The sequence below is a fragment of the Genypterus blacodes genome, unplaced genomic scaffold, assembly GCF_046128005.1.
Source record: "Genypterus blacodes isolate CSIRO-AG114 ecotype Tasmania unplaced genomic scaffold, CSIRO-AGI_Gbla_v1 ptg000094l_1, whole genome shotgun sequence".
Taxonomy (NCBI): domain Eukaryota; kingdom Metazoa; phylum Chordata; class Actinopteri; order Ophidiiformes; family Ophidiidae; genus Genypterus; species Genypterus blacodes.
The window spans coordinates 1483998-1501980 of NW_027466898.1; the positions used below are offsets into that span (position 1 = coordinate 1483998).

At 40.8% G+C, this 17983-nt stretch overlaps 1 protein-coding gene across 2 annotated transcripts; it reads right to left on the minus strand.

The window, feature by feature from the left end:
• Positions 1 to 324: 324 nt before the first annotated feature.
• On the minus strand, positions 325 to 14302 carry LOC143007867 (carbohydrate sulfotransferase 11-like). Of its 2 annotated transcripts, none has more exons than XM_076159359.1 (4): positions 13760 to 14302; positions 4653 to 4729; positions 3516 to 3680; positions 325 to 3291 (listed from the first exon to the last, which is right to left on the minus strand). In XM_076159359.1, the coding sequence occupies exons 1-4, from the start codon at positions 13851 to 13853 to the stop codon at positions 2602 to 2604; spliced, it is 1026 nt and encodes a 341-aa protein (XP_076015474.1). In that variant the 5' UTR covers positions 13854 to 14302; the 3' UTR covers positions 325 to 2601. The 2 variants fall into 2 exon arrangements, with proteins under 2 accessions (XP_076015474.1, XP_076015473.1); XM_076159358.1 differs by having other exon boundaries at positions 4596 to 4729.
• Positions 14303 to 17983: the final 3681 nt, after the last annotated feature.

Consider the following 17983-nt stretch of genomic DNA (forward strand, 5'->3'; position numbering starts at 1 on the left):
AACCAGCCACAGAAGGAAAACTCGACCAGGAGAGGAGCACTGAGCCCACATTTACACTACATGGCTTTTTGACCAATGACAGTGTGTTATGCCTACATTTACAGTCGATATACATTGGCCCATATCTGATATCTGTAATTGGTTCAGATTTTTTTCATTGGTAAACAAATTGTTCCTTCATCTTTAAATGTTCACAAGGATGTAACTACACTGCAAGGCACAGAGGGCTGAGGACATGTGTTGCTACTATGTAGTAGCAGAAGAGATACACATTCACATTTTATGCAGTGTGAGTGAGAATTCCAAGGAAATGAAGATCCTTTGTTTAGATGAAAGTTGCATTGCAGATTTATTCCCACATATGCATCATGTGACCCAAAACAGATCTGACAATAACAATACTTCTTTTCTGTTTACACATTCAAACACATACTGTCTCATGAGAAAAAAAGATACCTTGAAAACTTAATCACACACATACACACACACGCCAACGGTGTTAAGGGATTGCATTTGGTGTAACTCAAATCACAATCAACCATTACATCAGCAAGTGCACATCAGTTATCACATTCATAGTTTTGTGGTGCAGGCAGGCTGGTGCGTGACAGATTGTGACATATTGTGCTTTTTTTCCACTTTCTTACAATAACTCACCAAGTCACAGGGGACTGAAGGTACATTTGAAGAGAAATGGCTGAAGTGGGTCTAGCTGTGTTCATACAGCAGCGTCAGGTGATTTGTGATGAGCGTACGGTGGTGCGTCTCTGAGAGAAAGCAGCTTTGTCTCATTTGTATTCTGTATTTCCCTCCAAAAAGATAAAAGACATGAACTGGTCAAGTGTTGTGCAGTGTGTCACCAAGGCAGCAGGGAAGAAAGAGGATGTAAAGGATGAGACTGAGTTTGTTACGTCACAGCCTCAGACTCCAAATTCTGACTTGATCGGCCCGCTGCGACTCAACAGGACATGAAAGATGAAAACCCTGCGATCCAACCGGGAAACATGAAATGGTACAAATATTAGGCTTGAATAAAAGATGAAGTCACATGTAAAGACACATCGTGTAACACAACTCACAAATATTGCACTTTGCAAAGCATTTCTACAGGCATAAAAAGCATTTCCCCCCCAGTGGGCCAACACAACATACTACATATGTTGTGTTGATGTATAGAATTTCTAAAACTCTTGACTGAACCACTTATCTCATATCATAATATTTAAATCATGTGTTTTATAGGAAAATGTAACAATTTGACATTTGAGTCTATTGGAACACAGGACATAATTGACCGGTCGGGTCGGATATTTTTGCAGAGCGCACCATTCATAAACATTTCTGTCTTATTACCATAGATTCCGTGTCATTTGCTGAACAAGACCCTATCATGGCAAAGTGTGGGCGGTTTAACTCTTGGTGTGCCTGCATTCACCCTAACAAGGGGAGCTCTCACCAGGGCCAGAGCTGGTCTAGACCCAGCCCTTACCACAGCTATGTGGTTGTTTGTTCAGCCGACCTGCCCAGAGCTAAATACAGACACCGATAGAAGGGAGATGCAAGCTGGAATTAGGGAATGAGGGCGAGTTTCCCTGAAAATGACTCTCAGGTATACATGTAACAAAGTTCAAAGGAGAGCCTTGAAAACTCAAATAAGACCACCGCTGGGTTTGATCAAAAACTGTAACTGTGATATGGCTGCAGTGAAGTTTAATTCTCCACAATTAAACATCACTTTATGTGCAAAAGCCACGACAGCAACTGACTATCCAATGTAGGAAGTATTCACTCTGAAAGAGAGGGCCCTTTCATAAGAAATGACATCAATCTATAATAAATACGTTAAGCTTTGACATACATAAATAAAAAACTTCCAGAGATGATCTGAAATAATCTGCCGTCTTCTATTTCACAGTGAGAACATTCACAGGGTTCCCATGTAAGAGAAGAACCTGCTTCTCTTAGGCATGACCTCCACGTGTGGCTCATTCGCTCTCAGAAGAATTAGTTAGGACTGATTTTGGATTGTAGTGGGAACTGTAGGACTTCTGGCAAGGCACATATCACCAGCTCAATCACATGTAACAGATATAAAAAGCTGAGAGCTAAGAGTGAAAGGAAGGCTTGACGTAGGTGTGGAGAGAAATATAAATGCAGAATTCTCACATAAGTGAAAAACCGACCAAAGAACTCATTTGCAAGGAAAAACAGATGTTTCACCTGGATTTTCAGAAATGTGTAAATGAGAAGTAATGGCTGTACAGCATCCCCACCTTTCATCTGAGCCTGACACAGGCACTTTCCCTGCACGTTTAGCTCAACTATTAGGCTTTCCATTCACAGAATACAGCTCAACTCATTCCCTTAGCCAGTTTTTCTTCACTTTAGTTTTCGTCATGGCGACAAGTCAATGATCCTGATAGAGAGAGAACATATTAAAAAGGGGTCAAACAAGGCTACGAGTCCACGGCAATCAAAAAGTGCAAAATGGCATCATTAAAAAATGGTGTGAATGGCAGGAGGAGAGAGATTTCCCCCCAGCTTTTAGCAACAATTGTGGGCAAGTTCCTTTCATGCCATCAATGTCAGCCCTCCTGTCGCTCACCCTACTCGAGTCCTGAGGTACTCTGGCGTGGAGTAGTTGAATAAAAGGAAGTCCATCCGGTACAAATTGAATAGTTTCTTCTGATAAAAGGGACTGATGTGCTTAAAGAAGCGTGCTGCCATGTTGCCATCAGTCCGCGTGCTCTTACCAGAGTTTGGAAATTGAAGTATGTCCTCCACTCCGGCTAACCTGAGCACAGCCTGTGTGTCCGGATCTAGAGTCTCGTACTTCCCAACCACGTCATAGTGGATCTGACATGGGTGGCAGAGGGAGTGCACCCGCTCCCAGTGCTCGTTGAAAGGTTCCTCTCTCTGGGTCCGAGGGTCCACGAGATACTGGACAAACTCCTGGAAGGAAACGTCATTCCCCTTCTCCAGTGCTCCCGCTTTGGGGTCGAGTCGATGCCGACGGATGATCTTGGTCCCGTAGCGCTTGTGGAATGCGGTGTTGTAGCTGCGGGTGAACTTGTTCCGGTAAGCAGACACCAGGCGCTCGAAGGGCTCCCGCACAAAGATGAACTTGAGGTAGCTCCGAAGGCGCTGGTTGATCTCAGAGACGGAGAACTCGGAGAGTGTACGGAGATTACCTGCTATGTGGGCCTCGTTGGCAGGGATGGCAAGAGGGTCAGTGTAGCGCCCGTTACCAGTTAGGACCATGAGGACACGCTTCCAATTGGTGCAGGCTACCTGGGAGTCATAGGAGAAATTGGATTTTTTTTCAAAGGGTCTTCCATATATTGTTACAGAGTAACGAGCTCGGAAAGACATTATTCCGTCAATATTTCAGCAAAGTCTTTATTAAATCCAATTGTAAATAAGTCTAAATGAACTAAGTCAGACTTCTTCCCTTTGACAGACAGATTGACTAAAGGCTAATTATGATATGGCCTATAACCTCAACTGCAACCAACCTTGGGCACGTAGCAGTAAATAAGGTTGTGTTTATCATCGACGATGAGATGTTTGAGGTCCTCGGGCGCAAGCACCCGCCGCTTCCTGGTGTGGCTCAGACACGCCTGCTCCAACGACTCTCTACGGCCCTGCAGAGATCTCTGGGCTGCCAGCAGCTCCACCTGCTAATAGGGATGGGATGATGTTGATGATGATGATGATGATGATGATAATGATGATGATGATGAGAGAGAGTGGATTAATGACGGTCAGAAGAGGTTAATGAAGTTACTTAGCTTGGTTATCTAATTACAAGTGGGTCAGAGTTCAGATCAAATTAAAATACATAGATGAAATGTGTTTTTATATACTTTTACTTAACAGAAAGAAGACAGAGACCCTGCTGAGTCGGTGCTCACGGAAGACTTGGTTGGAACTTGTATCAAAGTTTTGTAAATTGACTTCTGTATTGGTTCTTCCACTAATTCCTCTGCAGTTAACTCCACATTTCTCAAATTAACCACTATGACTGCCAACTCCTCTCTCCATTGATTGTGTGGCTGGTACATCGGGTACATCATGTTCACTGGCCTGATCTTATAAGTATACTGGGGAAACCAATTTGTATGTTCTTGCCAGGCATGGGTAAATGGTAGCAGTGATTGTGGAAGTCGCACTACCCTCTTGTATCAGCACAGGAGTTTCCACATGCTGTGTGGGCGGGTGTAGTGAAGAGGAGGTTGTGTACTCTACTGAGTAACTGGATTTGAGGGAAAGACCTCTGACTACAGTGTGACTCAGTTTCAGCAAAATTACAACCAATCAGCCTGAGTCAACAGTACCAGCTCAGCACAGTTCCTCTGCGTTGATACTCTGTAGCACCAACCTGGACTGAGATATCTAAACTGTCCCAAAGTCATTTTCTGAACAAACAAATCTAGGGCATGGAACGAAATTCAGTCAATAATTGCAACATGGGAAATGTCATGTTGGTGTGTAACATCTGGAAAGACTGACAACTCTGTGATGGCTGAACCTCAAAACAAATATTACTACAGAGCAGGACAAAGTGAACCCTATAGAACCACAACTTCAACTACTTGAATTTGCAGAGATTGTGTGTTGGTCCTCTGGTGCACGTGTGTGTGTTTCCTCACTTGGTCACCATTGTAGAGGGTCTGCAGTGGGCTTCTCCTACTTTTCCCTGGTCTGCTGCCTCTCTTCACAGCAGGTTCTGGATTTAAAGAGAGGGACATTAGAGACCAAAAAGTTACATAATTAAAGCTACTTGTCATTGTTGATTGCTTGTGAAGAATTAAAAAAGACAGGCTTTAGTAAACACCAGAGTAAATGCACCATTGTCAAGAAATGAACCACTGATTTGGGGCCAACAACAAAGCCTTTTGTTTTCACAGGAGGTTATGTTTACCACAAACCAGAAACATTTTTAAAATGTGCATTCAATTACACTATACAGATCTCCATACAGGGTTACAGGGGAGATCAATCGGAGCCAAGTTTCCTCCCCTTCTCTGGTCTGGCTTTGTTGACGTGATCCCCATACTCCTCCCTCCTCTCATCTACAGATCCTTTAGGAACATCTTGTTCCTTTCAAATTCTCCTCTGTACCGTTTCCACTGTGCTTCTCCAGTCACCCCTTTTTCTTTTTCTGACTTTGTTCTCGCTGTCACATTTGTTCTTTTCGTGTGTTTTTCCACCTTGGGAAATTCCGTATTCTATAGCAAATTAAGTCCAAGACAAAGACCAAACAGATTGTGAAAGACCTCCAGAACATACATTTCCCAATTCCTGACACTGATGAGTGTGCATCACTGATTTGCCTAACATGTGATTCCAGTGATGAACGGGGGTCAGTGGGGTTGAAGAAGTTAAAATACCTGGGATGGATATTCATCTATTGTCTGTCCTCCCTCCTCCTGGCTGTATTAACACGTGTCCTCTCCTTCCACCACCCCCTCTCCCCAACACTATGCAAAGATTGACAGCAGGTCAGCGCTGGGGTCTGCAGCAAATGGCACTGAAGTGATTTGTTTTGCACATGTGCCCAAAGATGCCTAAGAGGTACGCTAAAGAACTGGTGGCTTCAAATTTCACAGGGAGATGGAGAGATGAATTGGTGCACACAGAGAGAGACAGCAAGAGATGGTGTATAAAGAATATGATCATCAAGGAAATAGTTTGGAAGACGGCCTACACATACACAAGAAAGAAAAACACAAGATCATATGGAAAATATATCGGTCTGCTGGCAGTGAAAAGCAAGATGAAGGGTTATCCTACACAAGTATGCACTCCAGAAGGAGGCAGAGTTCTCTCTCTCTCTCTGCTGCTGTCCCCCCTCTCTGTGAGCTCTGATTTCACCAAAGCCAAGTTTAATGTTTCACAATGGCTACCAAATGTAAGAAACGTATGGGCTAACTTGAATATGTGGGCTTGAGAATCTTACCCCCTGAAACAAACATATGGTCCCTCTTATCCCGACCAAAGGGCTGAAATCAACCACTGATTCAAACCAGTTTCCTGCATTTTGATGAAGCAGAAAAGGAGAAGGAGAACATGTCAGTAACAGTGACTAAGAAAATCACTGAGGTAAGTACTGACCAATACTTTACTGAGGAGCGACTGAGACGGTTGTGACGCAGAGAGTCCCAGACCTCCGTCTCTCTGCATGAGCTCATATGACTCATCAAAATCCCATACTTCCTCTGGGAACATCTGTGCCAAATAGGCAGGGATAGAGGTACGTACACAATTCACATCAAATCTAAAGCCATGTAGGATATATGTGCTGTACTGTATACGTATGAATGAAGCAAGGGCATAGGTTTGGTTTGAACTTAGTTGTTGTATATCTGAACATGAAACTCCAATAACATTGTTACTCATTTAATAACTTGAGGCTAATCTGTAGCAATACTTCATCTATATGTTTCATTCTGCAGTTTGGTAAACATGCAGTCAATCAAACTGCTTGGTGGGACTGATTTGTGCTGTCTGATTCAGTAGAAGGAGATTGTGGGAGTTAGCCAATGATTAAATGAAACAACTCCAATAAAGCAACTGGCTGGTGGCTTATATAAACACTGAATGGAACACTAGCTCCCACTGCGTTTGAAACATTTGAGAAATGTTTGTGGTTGTGGTTTTTGCCACTGATCACAAGAAAATAACACATCTGCTCAGTGCTTACAAACTCCAGGTAACGGCCACTCAGGTCCCGGTCACATCCCTCTGTCCCTCGCTGCCCAGCTCTCTCTGAGACGTCACCACATATCTCTATATAAAAAAACACATCTCAGAAGCTTCCCGTTTCTTAGGAAAAAGGAAGTTGAAAGAAATAAAATCTGCAATACAATGACTTCTCTAAATACAAGGTATATTCTGCTGTGCATGAAAATCCAGGCACAACTGAATATGAAATGAAGAGGCGTCTACACACTCAGTAGCACTGTAGATCACATCATAAGTAGCTAAGTCCTGTGCAACTTCCGCATGCCGCTGGGAAGTAGGTCAAGAGACATTAGTGAGGCCTCCACTCACATTAACATTGTCTCTCTTCAAATATAAGCATGACACAATGGGAAGGAAACATTAAGAGTATTTGATCCAAAATAGCAATGCAGCTAATAAAAGCTGAATACTTCTTAGCCACTTAAGCCTGGAAGGGGAAATATGACTGTTGTTAACGGTTTGAACAAACTCATCAACTGTGGTTTTGTAGTGAAACCACGTATCGCACTAAGATCATCCGACGCGTCACTCGTCACACATTTCCACACACAGACATTCTGATGTAGGCCGAGCTTGTTTCATTTTAAGATTACGAAAAGTTATCTTGTTATTGTTGTAATGGTGGAGATGGATTGCATCATGATCACGAACAAAATCAATTTGTGTGTACTGGCACCTTAAAACATCACCCAGCCCTGAGGTTTCTTGTTGTGTATACAAAGTTTAGCCCTTTAACTTTAAAGTAATGATTTATAAGAATACATCAGTGATTCATTCTGGATTCACTCTGTCATGTTTTCTTAGTTGGATACATGTTATTGCACATACAGAAACAAGTGTCAGAAACTACCACTTCCTCTCAGACGCAGGAAGTGATACATCACAAACAGCACGCATAAGTGCTCCTGAGTTTTACTACACAGCCAAACAGACCCATGTAGATATCAATCAATTGTCAATCTGTCTGGCGTGTGAAGTGGTGAAGTTCATACAAACAAGGTTCCATTTAGCCTTGACACTGGCCTGCCTCATAAACACACAGCACTTACTATCTTCTGAGGTAACAGATGAGCAAAAGTGAAACACAGATAGGGAGAGAAAGAGTTAAAAATGCTACGTGTGTGGGCACAACACAACACAGCTAAGTACGATCAAAGCAAGAAAGGATGTGAGAGTTGAAAGCACTTTGTTGGTTGAAATCAGGATCTGTCTTTCTGATGGTACTGTCAGGGGAGTTCTTTTTACGAGTTAAAAGAAAACCAGGATGTAATCACGGTAGCTTTGCCCAGAGTCAGTGAGAGTGTGTTTCACAATACAACTGCACAAGGCTGAAAAAGGGGAACTAAGATGATACAAATGATAACAACTAGAGAGAGACAGTGAGGTATTCAGACATGCCGTACAGAGTTGTTAATGACTTTAGAGCTCCTTTAAAATCAGGAGCTTTACTGGCAGTTCCATTTATCCACATTCCTGGGCAAAAATAGCAATAAGAACAGCATCCTTGTACTGTACTACATCAACAGGACTTTTTTTGTTTTCCTGGAGCGCCACTTCAAAAAGTTTCTATTCAAAATATATAGATGACAGAGTTCAGCTTGACCTGTAATAAATCTTCAGATCATTCCCGTTCTCCTTCAAAAAATGTTTTAACTGCTTTGGTCCAACACGTCACACGATGACTCAGGTTTGACATGAGAGGCTCCTCTGAAATGGTGAGGCCCAAACAACTTCAGGCTGTTAAAGTGGAACCAATGCATAACACTCAATGACATAACAGAGCAATTGAGTATAATTCAATGGAGTATGTTGGTTGGAGCCCAGTTTAGTAAGTACCACCTTATTATGACCATTTTGCGATGACCACTGCACTCCTGCCTCAGAATAAAAGCAATTTCTGAAGCAATACCAGGACTGAAACATCAACTGCATCAGTAGAATACACAGATGCTAATACCATACAGACTATTAGAGGTTTCTGGCCTGAGTCACATTTAAATGCAGGAAGCACTCGAATTACAGCATCTTGTTCACGTCTTCTTCACTTTGAACGCCTCTTTACAAACAGGCCTCCAGCTCCAAACAGTCAATTAAGCTTTACTCTTTCCTCCATTTAAACAATCCCTAGTTCTGGCTGTGTGAAAGAAGGGGAAATGCCAGGAGGGGACTGGTATAACAAATCACAAGATAAGACATTCTTAGAATAATAACAAATATGCTTTTGATGTACCCTGCACAGTGAGGACAAACAAATGACCAGCATGTGGTGCACCATGCGCTCTATAGGGCTGCCAAGCATTGTGGGGGAGCCTGAAGGCAACACAACACGCTGTTTGTTTCAACAACCACATTAATGTCTGTCGGATTAAAAATTGCAATGTGCGTGTGTATAACATCAAAAAGTAGTATGCATGCATTTAGTGATTAATATTAAGAATAAATAAGCGATATATAAGGAAATAACAGCATTATTGATTGCATTACAGGAATATTTGTGCATGCATGTTAACAGTTTGCTCCTGACTGACTGTGTGTGGGCCAGACACACTGAAGCCTTGGTGATGCCTTCATGTTGCTTGTTTAGTTCTGTGTGGCGGGATTCATCAGTCAGAGAAAGTAGTGTGGAGCTTCTCTGGACTACATAATTGAGCTTCGATGAAATCAAGTAGAAATCATTTTGATAAATAATAATAACAGCATTTTTCCACTGCTGGGTGAATCCTATCTGAACCAGCTTGAGCCGTACGAAGGCGAACATATCAGTCCTATCCACTTCTTCTGTTTCTGCTTCTGAGCTTTATTCTTTTATAAACCAGTTGTTTTTCTTTTCTCCAACGGCGCTTTGAGGATTTCTCCATCCCCACACAGAGATAAAACATCAAACCAGTACGTGAATTCCATCATTATAACTTACTTTGTAGAATCTATGTCTGCGCCTATGTCTTTGCTTTTCAGGATGACCTATGTGAGCCAGTCAATACCCCACTACAACAGAAATGAGCCCAGATGAAGGCAGACATCAGCACACCTCCACCCTAATGAGAAACTGGGCTGAATATTTGATGTATTTTTGATCCGTTTCTGTAATAACAGCAGCGAAACAGCGTAAAGGACGCCCATTCAATTTAGGTTGAATTGAGTTTTTCCTGTGTGTATATGTGTGTGTGTATTTGGGGGGGGGGGGGGGGGGGGGTTGCCTTGTTGGGATTCACTATTGTCTGTGATTGCTGGGAACAAGAGAAAAGAGTTTTCCCATCCTCTGGTATGAAGAGTCATGTGTAGCTGGCTGCATAGCAAATGAACTGGAAAAATTAGAGAGGGTGACTTTAGAGCAAACAGCAGCATGTACAGAGAAGACATTCAGGTCTGAAATGATCATCACCCCACCAATGGCAAACAAGTTCAGAGACTAGACAAGCCTTGGTTCTCTGGCTTTTCAGGCAATATTAGTCCATGATGCCATGAGACATAATCCACACAGGCTGCACAGGCCTTAGAACATTAAGCAAGTTTGGTTGGGTTAACAACAGAAGGCTGTTTCTATCAGCGTAGACTGGGGAGTTGTTGAGTGTAGATTAGAACTACATGCTGACAAGTTCACACCACCACTGACGATTGCATACCACCGTTCAACAATCATGTAGGATACGGGACGTACGTAACACAGACACACACGCACGACACTGCATCACAGTACTGCATCACGGCACTGCTGAGTCAAGGCAACCACATAAAAGAAAAACTGAGAGGGAGACACAAACTTGGTTTTCATGTGACTATTTTTACCCTAATTATGATGTATCTAAGTACAGACACTGGATAGGAATATTAAACATCAGTAAAATCACCTCAGTATGGCAAGAAATGTTTTACTTTGGCAAAAAAAAAATATGAAAGCGCTTCATTCTACATTTAGTATTGGATTTGCCCCAACCCAGGTGATGAAAATGCATTTTTCCCATTTTATTGTAAATTGAAGGCTGAATGTAAACTAAGCATGTAAAACTAGGTACCATTTCTGTCAGCAGTCCGTATTCTTTATTCATTTCTCTATTGGCCAGCACTCATTTGGTATTTTGGTGACTTGCTGTGAAACTGCAAAGAACCATGCAGGAAATAATCAGCACAGTTATCAGCTATAAGCATGTCAAAGACACACAATGCAAAGCAGAGCCGTGTTCTTGGAGGACTTTAAATCTATGCATAGACCGATCCATCTGAAAGGCTCACAAATCTTTGATATCTAGACGTATACTGTATATAAAATACTGTTTATGGTTGAAACACATATGTCTGTTTCCTTCGGTGGTTTACAACAGCGGTTTCGAGTTACCAAGTCATACGTTAATCTGTCAATTCTATCATAAACAACCATAATTTTAGGCTTTGCGTGCTGTCTTCTAATAAACCTCATACTTTGTGGTCCTCAACATTCAATGATCCTGAGACCACATTTTCAAATTAAAGATAACATAATGTAACATGTGGTAAGATTGCTTCTGGAACATACCATTAAGACCTTTCGTAATGCAGCATATGACATAAGGGGCAATTTGTACTTGTGAAGAAATGATTTATAGTATCAGACATAAGGTTCGCAAACCTCAGAAAGTTGGTCAAGCCCTTACAAAGATCTGTTTCCATGCCTTGCACACTCATCCCAAGCATCTGTAACTGAGCCATGTGTCGCTCATTCACAAGTTTGGAGACCCTTACTGTTTTGGTTTAGATTTTGACACTGTGATTATTCATTATTTTTTGGTCATCTGGCTTAAATGTGTAATATCTTGACGAGTGATTTGGTTTAGACAAGACCTGAAGAAACAATGCATCTCAACACAGGATTCTAGAAAATTTACCAAAAAAGTTACATTTTCATCCCTAAATCACTAACTAAGGAGGGCACAAACAGGATTCCTTATGTAAAATATCAATTGTTAGAGCAATGAAGCTGAACTCGTTTGATTCTGTAATAGCTTATTGGATAGGCTTCATATTCTTTCCTGAGTGCCAAGCCCATGCGTTAGTACAGGAACTCGGCAACGGAAGTTTAACAATAATATGCACTTCCTGTCCTGTATTAAACAGTAGACTTGTAGCTCTGCAAGAGGAGATGGTGCTTGTCTATGTCATGTACTGTAAACATGTGTGTTCCATCCATTTCCTAGTAAGCATGAATCAAGATTTATTAAAATCCTAGTCTAAGAGCATGACTATGTACCGTCCTCTTCTACTCCTGATGTAGATGTAGATGTAATAATAGGAGATGACATGAAAGCATGAAAATGTAGTGTGGTAATGACCCAGCTATTTCGCAAACAACTTCCCACCACGATGACTGGTTTAACAATTATGTCTCTATCTTCATCAATACCTGTCTCCATGCATTGCTTCTTGGCATCTATGTCCATGATTTACTTCATACCTGAAGTAGATCTGATTGGAGAGATTATTTCCGTAAATGCTATTAAATTTGGTCACACATACACATCTAGACATGGAGATTCTGCCAGCACTGTAACCTCTGATGGGAGGTTATTAGCTCGGTTATCCAGGTGCAGGTATCCATTTACATTGACGTCATGCCAACTCTCTCTCCATAGAATATGTAAGGGGTTTTGATAGAAACTGATTCAGATGTTAAATAAGGACGATCTGTAATATAGTAATATATGAATTATAATTTGGTTGATCATTAAAAGCAATAGAAAAGGAAAAAGTTGCAGGTTTTTTGGGGGTATTTTGATTTTTAAGCTCACTTTGTTGTGATTTAGTATTTAAGGGACCCTCTGGCTTTATTGTCTACCTGTGAATATGTCCTTTCTAGTGAGCCTCCTCATGTGGTCTGCACAGCTAATAGTGTGGCTGTAAAGCACACAAGACAAGCCTAGGCAGGACAGACACTATGAGTATACACCTAGTATGTGGAGGGGTTCAAAGGGCGTATGGTAGTCAACCAAAAGTTGATTCATAGTGTTCTTAATTTGTTTATCATGAGAAAGAGATTAAGTTGTGAAATGAAATCTGTAATACTGGTAAACGTGCCTCACAAAAAAGAAGGCTGTGCTCATCCCTACTTTTTCTCCACCTCACCACATATTCACTTATGATCTAATATTCTCCTTTCCTGCCTTTCGTCTGTTCTTTTTTTAATATAAATCCTGGTTCTCTTTCTCCTCCTCGCCCATGTGCCATTTTGCTTAAGCATGGATGGTGAGCAGAAATCAATCATCTGCCCTCTTTCCTCCTCTTTATTTTGTTTAATACTGACTTCTCTCCCTGCCAGTCATTAGTGCCCTGGGGACCAATATGTCTTCCTATGTCCAAGACAGACTGTATAGGAGAGGAGAGAGGAGAGGAGAAGAGGAAAGGAAAGGCAGAGGAATGCAGGGGGTCTCAAGGAGGGGGGTTTCAAAACATTCCAATGTTCACAGTGAGCTTATTCATACTTCATGTCATTCACATTTCATTAGATCACTGCACATACCTTACACACATGGTTTAAACACACTTTGTGCTTGAACTTATTGCTTATTGTGTCCACTAGATATGAGAGCACACAGGCTTGAGTGTTGCATTGCAATTATAAAACTGCATCCAAGACCACCCGGCTACTTAATTCCCTGGTAATAACTGATTCTTAATTAAATCGCTATATTATTCTACTATTTCTTCATTTTTGCACTATGTTTTACTACAATTCTAAAGCACCCCGTATGTATCTGGCTCTGCTCATTTTCCATGGCATATATCAGCATTCCGGCTGCTAGTCATTATCATTATAAACCGTGACATATTAATCCACAGGTGTCAGTTACTCACAAAAACAAACACAGAGCCACATTTTGATTTACGAAAGAGTAAATGGGGATCACTGGTACTTCTGACTTAATTAAAACATTATAACTTCGAGCCGGCATGTACACACAGTTGCAAAGTTTCACTCCATTGTGCTTTGTTGTGTGTGTGTGTATGCGGTGTAATGTATAAAAGCTTATCAGCGTGATCTCACCTGGCTTAGTGATGGTCTGAAAGTAAAGCACCAGGACGAAGAGCGAGCAAAGGCACATCGCCAGGAACAGGCGTCCTCCTCTGGGTATCCTCATCCTGAAGCCCCGGTCAGCTCGCGGAGCCCCCTACCCCTCGTCCTTCCCTCGAAACGGCTCATACGAGACCACCCGGCGGGTTCCGCTGAGATTTAGAAGCCAGCTTAATGATTGTGGTGACCGGGAAGCATCCAAAAAAAGTAACCCGGTTTACGGTGCGATGCCACAATTCATCCGTTATATCGTGACTGGGGAACGAATCCAAAACAGCTCGCTTTGGTTTTCGCCGGTACTCGGAAAATTAAGCCAAATTAACCTGGGTCAATACGTTTGACAAAATTAATCAAAGGTTTGTTGATTTTACTAGCCCTCGGCAAAATGAAAAAGGGTTAGTAATGAGATAATTATGTTTCCCCTGCAGTCCAAACTGACGACTGGAGTTTAACTTGTAGCTTAACAAACTTCTTCTTCTCCGCCAAACATGGACGGGCACCGCGCCATGACGTCACGCCCACCTCTCTCTCCCCCATTCACTGTTCGCCCAAACTCTGTGTCGCCTTCAGGTGCTGTTGGAAATAACATACACCAATCGAAGAGAGCCGGGTTTCCTATGTGACGCATACTCAGCTGTGTGAAGTAAGAAGTTTGGCATGTAACAGCATTTAGGGGACATGTCATCAGTAAGTAACGCCGTTAGTATTTTGTTTTGATAACATATCTGTCATCCTATATGCCCACTATATACCCATAACATCTCTGCACTTAGCACAATCAGCAGTTTACTTATATAGTCTGAAATTCAGAAAATGTTACAGTTCACTCTTCTCCAGTACAGGTGAAACCAAATACATTGCTGAAACTCGTAGTTTGAGGCTGATACGTTGTGATTTTTGTTATTTCCCCTTATTTGTATAGTGCATATTATTTGGCTTATGTGTTAAACACTGTCAAAATTGCAGAACTTGAGTTTCATGCCAATACATTACATTACATTACATTACATTACGATCATTTAGCAGACGCTTTTATCCAAAGCGACTTACAATAAGTGTGTTCAACAAAGGTAGATAAAAGAACTTCAGGTCACAAGAAATCGTAAGCACATTTCCTTCCTAAACCAACAGCTAAGAGCATAACTAGAGTTAGAGTAGAAGTGCAATAAGTTAGGTACTATGATGAATGAGAAAAAAGGACAAATTAGAAATGAAAGATTAGAAAACAAGAGCATCAGAAGAGCTAGGACAGAGTAGGTGATGTCCTAAGAGGGAGGATCCGGGTAGTATTCAGTAAACCAAAACCATAGGTCCTGTTCTGTCTGACTCTTTCCAAATTCAAGTGAAATTGGACCACTTTAACAGGTTTACCTCACCTGGTTAGAGAAGGGGACCTTAAGAAAAAGTAGCTTCATGTTTTCAATCTGTGTGCACAGTGCTGCTGGAGCAAAAGACAGGTCAGGTAGATCAGCGTGTTTTCATATAAATCATTGCAAAGTTTTCAAAATAAGAACATGAAAATATGTATAATTGTCCTCTTTAAGTAACCAGCCTACCATAATTAAAGTGTATTCAATTTTAAGTTAAAATTCCAAATAAAATAAGGCATTAAAAAATATACACAGTGAGACGTAATGATCAAAGGTAAATATCTCTATTAGAAGATGTTTTGTGAAAAATTTAGTGTGACACTGCAAGGCCAAAACCCTATCCACCCATCTGGATTTCTTTTTTTGTAATTTATGACAGTGATCATCTCTGTCCATGAAGAAAATTAAGCCAGCTTTAAACATGTTTTATTCCGTTTGGCTGCCATTAAGTACTTGCACTAAAAGCCCACTGTGGAACTATTAATCTCAAAAGCAGGGGCTTAAGAACAGCACTTGAACGCAGCATCAAAGTCATCAGCGTGGAGAAAGAGGAACAGTATGTCCTGCCCCATGCAAGACTGACTGTTAATTTAGCAATAAATGAAACTGACAGCTAAAGACTCCATGAAATTCACTTACAAAATGAAGTATTACAAAATCAGAGGCATACACAGATTTACTAAAGAGGGCAGAACTATAATGTAGACATTGTTAAAGCTGTGACTATCTGACACACTGTAGACAGTAAATCAAGAGCATTGAAAGATGTTTTTTCATTTCAATACAAATTGAAATTGCTGATGGATCGGAAAAAAAATCTTATGCTGTGTCACTGTTAGAAAGGTATTATGGCTGCAGCACTCTCTGACCCAGTTTTCTCTGGCTTCATGCAGTAAATAGTATTTTAATTCATTTAGTCCATTATAAAGATATAATACACACAGTGTGTCAGAATTCAAAGTAAAGCTCCAGTAAGGAGGAGGTTTGTGCTTTTTGTGCACGCCACCTTAAAAAGTAAGTTGATATTTTGTGGTTTTGTGAGGCAGATTGATTATGGCACACAGAGCTTCTTTTACGGACTTCCTTTAACATTTCAAGACAGGAACCTTATCAACATTGTCAATTCCTGGATAACTTAACTGATCAATCAAATAAGGCACACGTTTCCAACAAGGAAGTATCAACAGATGCAAAGTTAGACCAGATCGCTTCAGATTTAGACTGATCTGACATCTGAAAAAATGGAAGAAAAAAAACCTCATGACAAACAATTCAGAAAGACAAAGAAAGATATTCTTGCCTTTAATGGCCAGTTGCACAAGAGGAACAGAAGTGATACAAAGTACATTTACAATCATGGAACCAGAATCCAGTCAGAGCGTCTTCAAGTCCATTTGCAATCTAGTAAATCCCAAAAAGTCATAATAAACTTTTGGAAAGGGTCCAGGGAAGAGAATCCATTGTATGGTCACAATAGACAAACAGCCGTATTTTACTAGAAACTCAGATTGGTTTCTTATTCACCATACTATCACAAGCTGGATATTATCATATTCAACTTTCCTAATGTTTCCAGACTTACTATATCCCCAAACGTGTATGAGGCCAAATTTTTCCCAAATTTTTTCACACTGAAATGAAAGTCTCATCCTTAGCGGGAATGCCATGCTTTGTACTGCATGCCAAGTCTTGCAGAGGAGTTAATGAGGAATGAATTCAGGCAGGCAAAGGTTTAATTCCCTTTTACTGCCAACAGGGAACATTTTTGACAAATTGTCACAGAATGGAGGATGAAGAGAAATACATCAAGTTAAAGTCAGATGAGTAAAACACAGCTATGACCTGCAGGGAGTTCTTCATACCTGGAAAATATAAATATATGTATAACTATGAAGAGTGAGGCATGCTGGGATATTGGTGTTTTTAATGCAGTAACGACAGTGCTCATTACTAACCCCTCTGCATGACTAGTACTTATGGAACATTTTTACAAGATACAGGACAGGTGACAATGTTTTTAGAATAGCTGACCTATTGTGAAACTACAGAGAACATAATTCTTCATAAGGTCTATCCTTCTCTTTTGTCATTACTTAATGAAATGCAAATCAAATTGTATTTATTATCTAGTTTTAAAAATGCAGCGTAAAGCGAGTTAAATTCTGCCACATAAAATGATGTCAAAGGTTATAACCTTCGCGTATGCCATCAGTGCCCCCAAATCACCCATTGTGTATTGTGCTGTGTGTGTTTTCAGTGTGGAATACCATTTAATGTCAATACTGGATAACACGAAAAGGGACACTTAAGGGGTTTTGGGGTAGCAATTTCCTTGTCAAACTGCCACTAAAACAAACTTGATACTTGCATTGTGTACACAGTGGTCAGGGACCACAGATGTCTGGGACCTCCAGGGCTGTTAATAATTGTTCAGGAAATGAGTGCACACAGAGGTCACGGAACTCACACCAATTTGGGACCATGATAATACCAGTGCAATGAGGAAGAAAATAATTCCTAAATAATAATAATAATAAAATGTTTTTAAAAGTCCCAAACTAACGGAGTCTGTGAAAAACCATTGGGATCTCAAGGTAACATCCCACGTAAAAAGGGAAAGTGCACTAAGGAATTTGAAGTGTCAAACCTGAATAATTGAGCTTATCAGTAATCACAGTTTATCTTTCCTTGTTTTTCTAATGTGAGAGTCCAAGGACACCACAATGGGAAAGAAACTAAGTGAAATAGAGAATCCAAATTTTATGGGATAAGCAGTGTGCGTGGCAGATAAGTGTTCTAAAGGTAACAACAAAGCTGCATCAATGTT

Bases quoted from the DNA above. Each gene is read 5' to 3' on its own strand.
- LOC143007867 (XM_076159358.1), bottom strand. From the start codon at position 13,853: ATGAGGATACCCAGAGGAGGACGCCTGTTCCTGGCGATGTGCCTTTGC. The intron at 4,730-13,759 runs GTGAGATCACGC...CTTTAAATCCAG, and splicing joins TCAGACCATCACTAAGCCAG to AACCTGCTGTGAAGAGAGGC. The intron at 3,681-4,595 runs GTAGTTGAAGTT...CATCCCTATTAG, and splicing joins CACAATCTCTGCAAATTCAA to CAGGTGGAGCTGCTGGCAGC.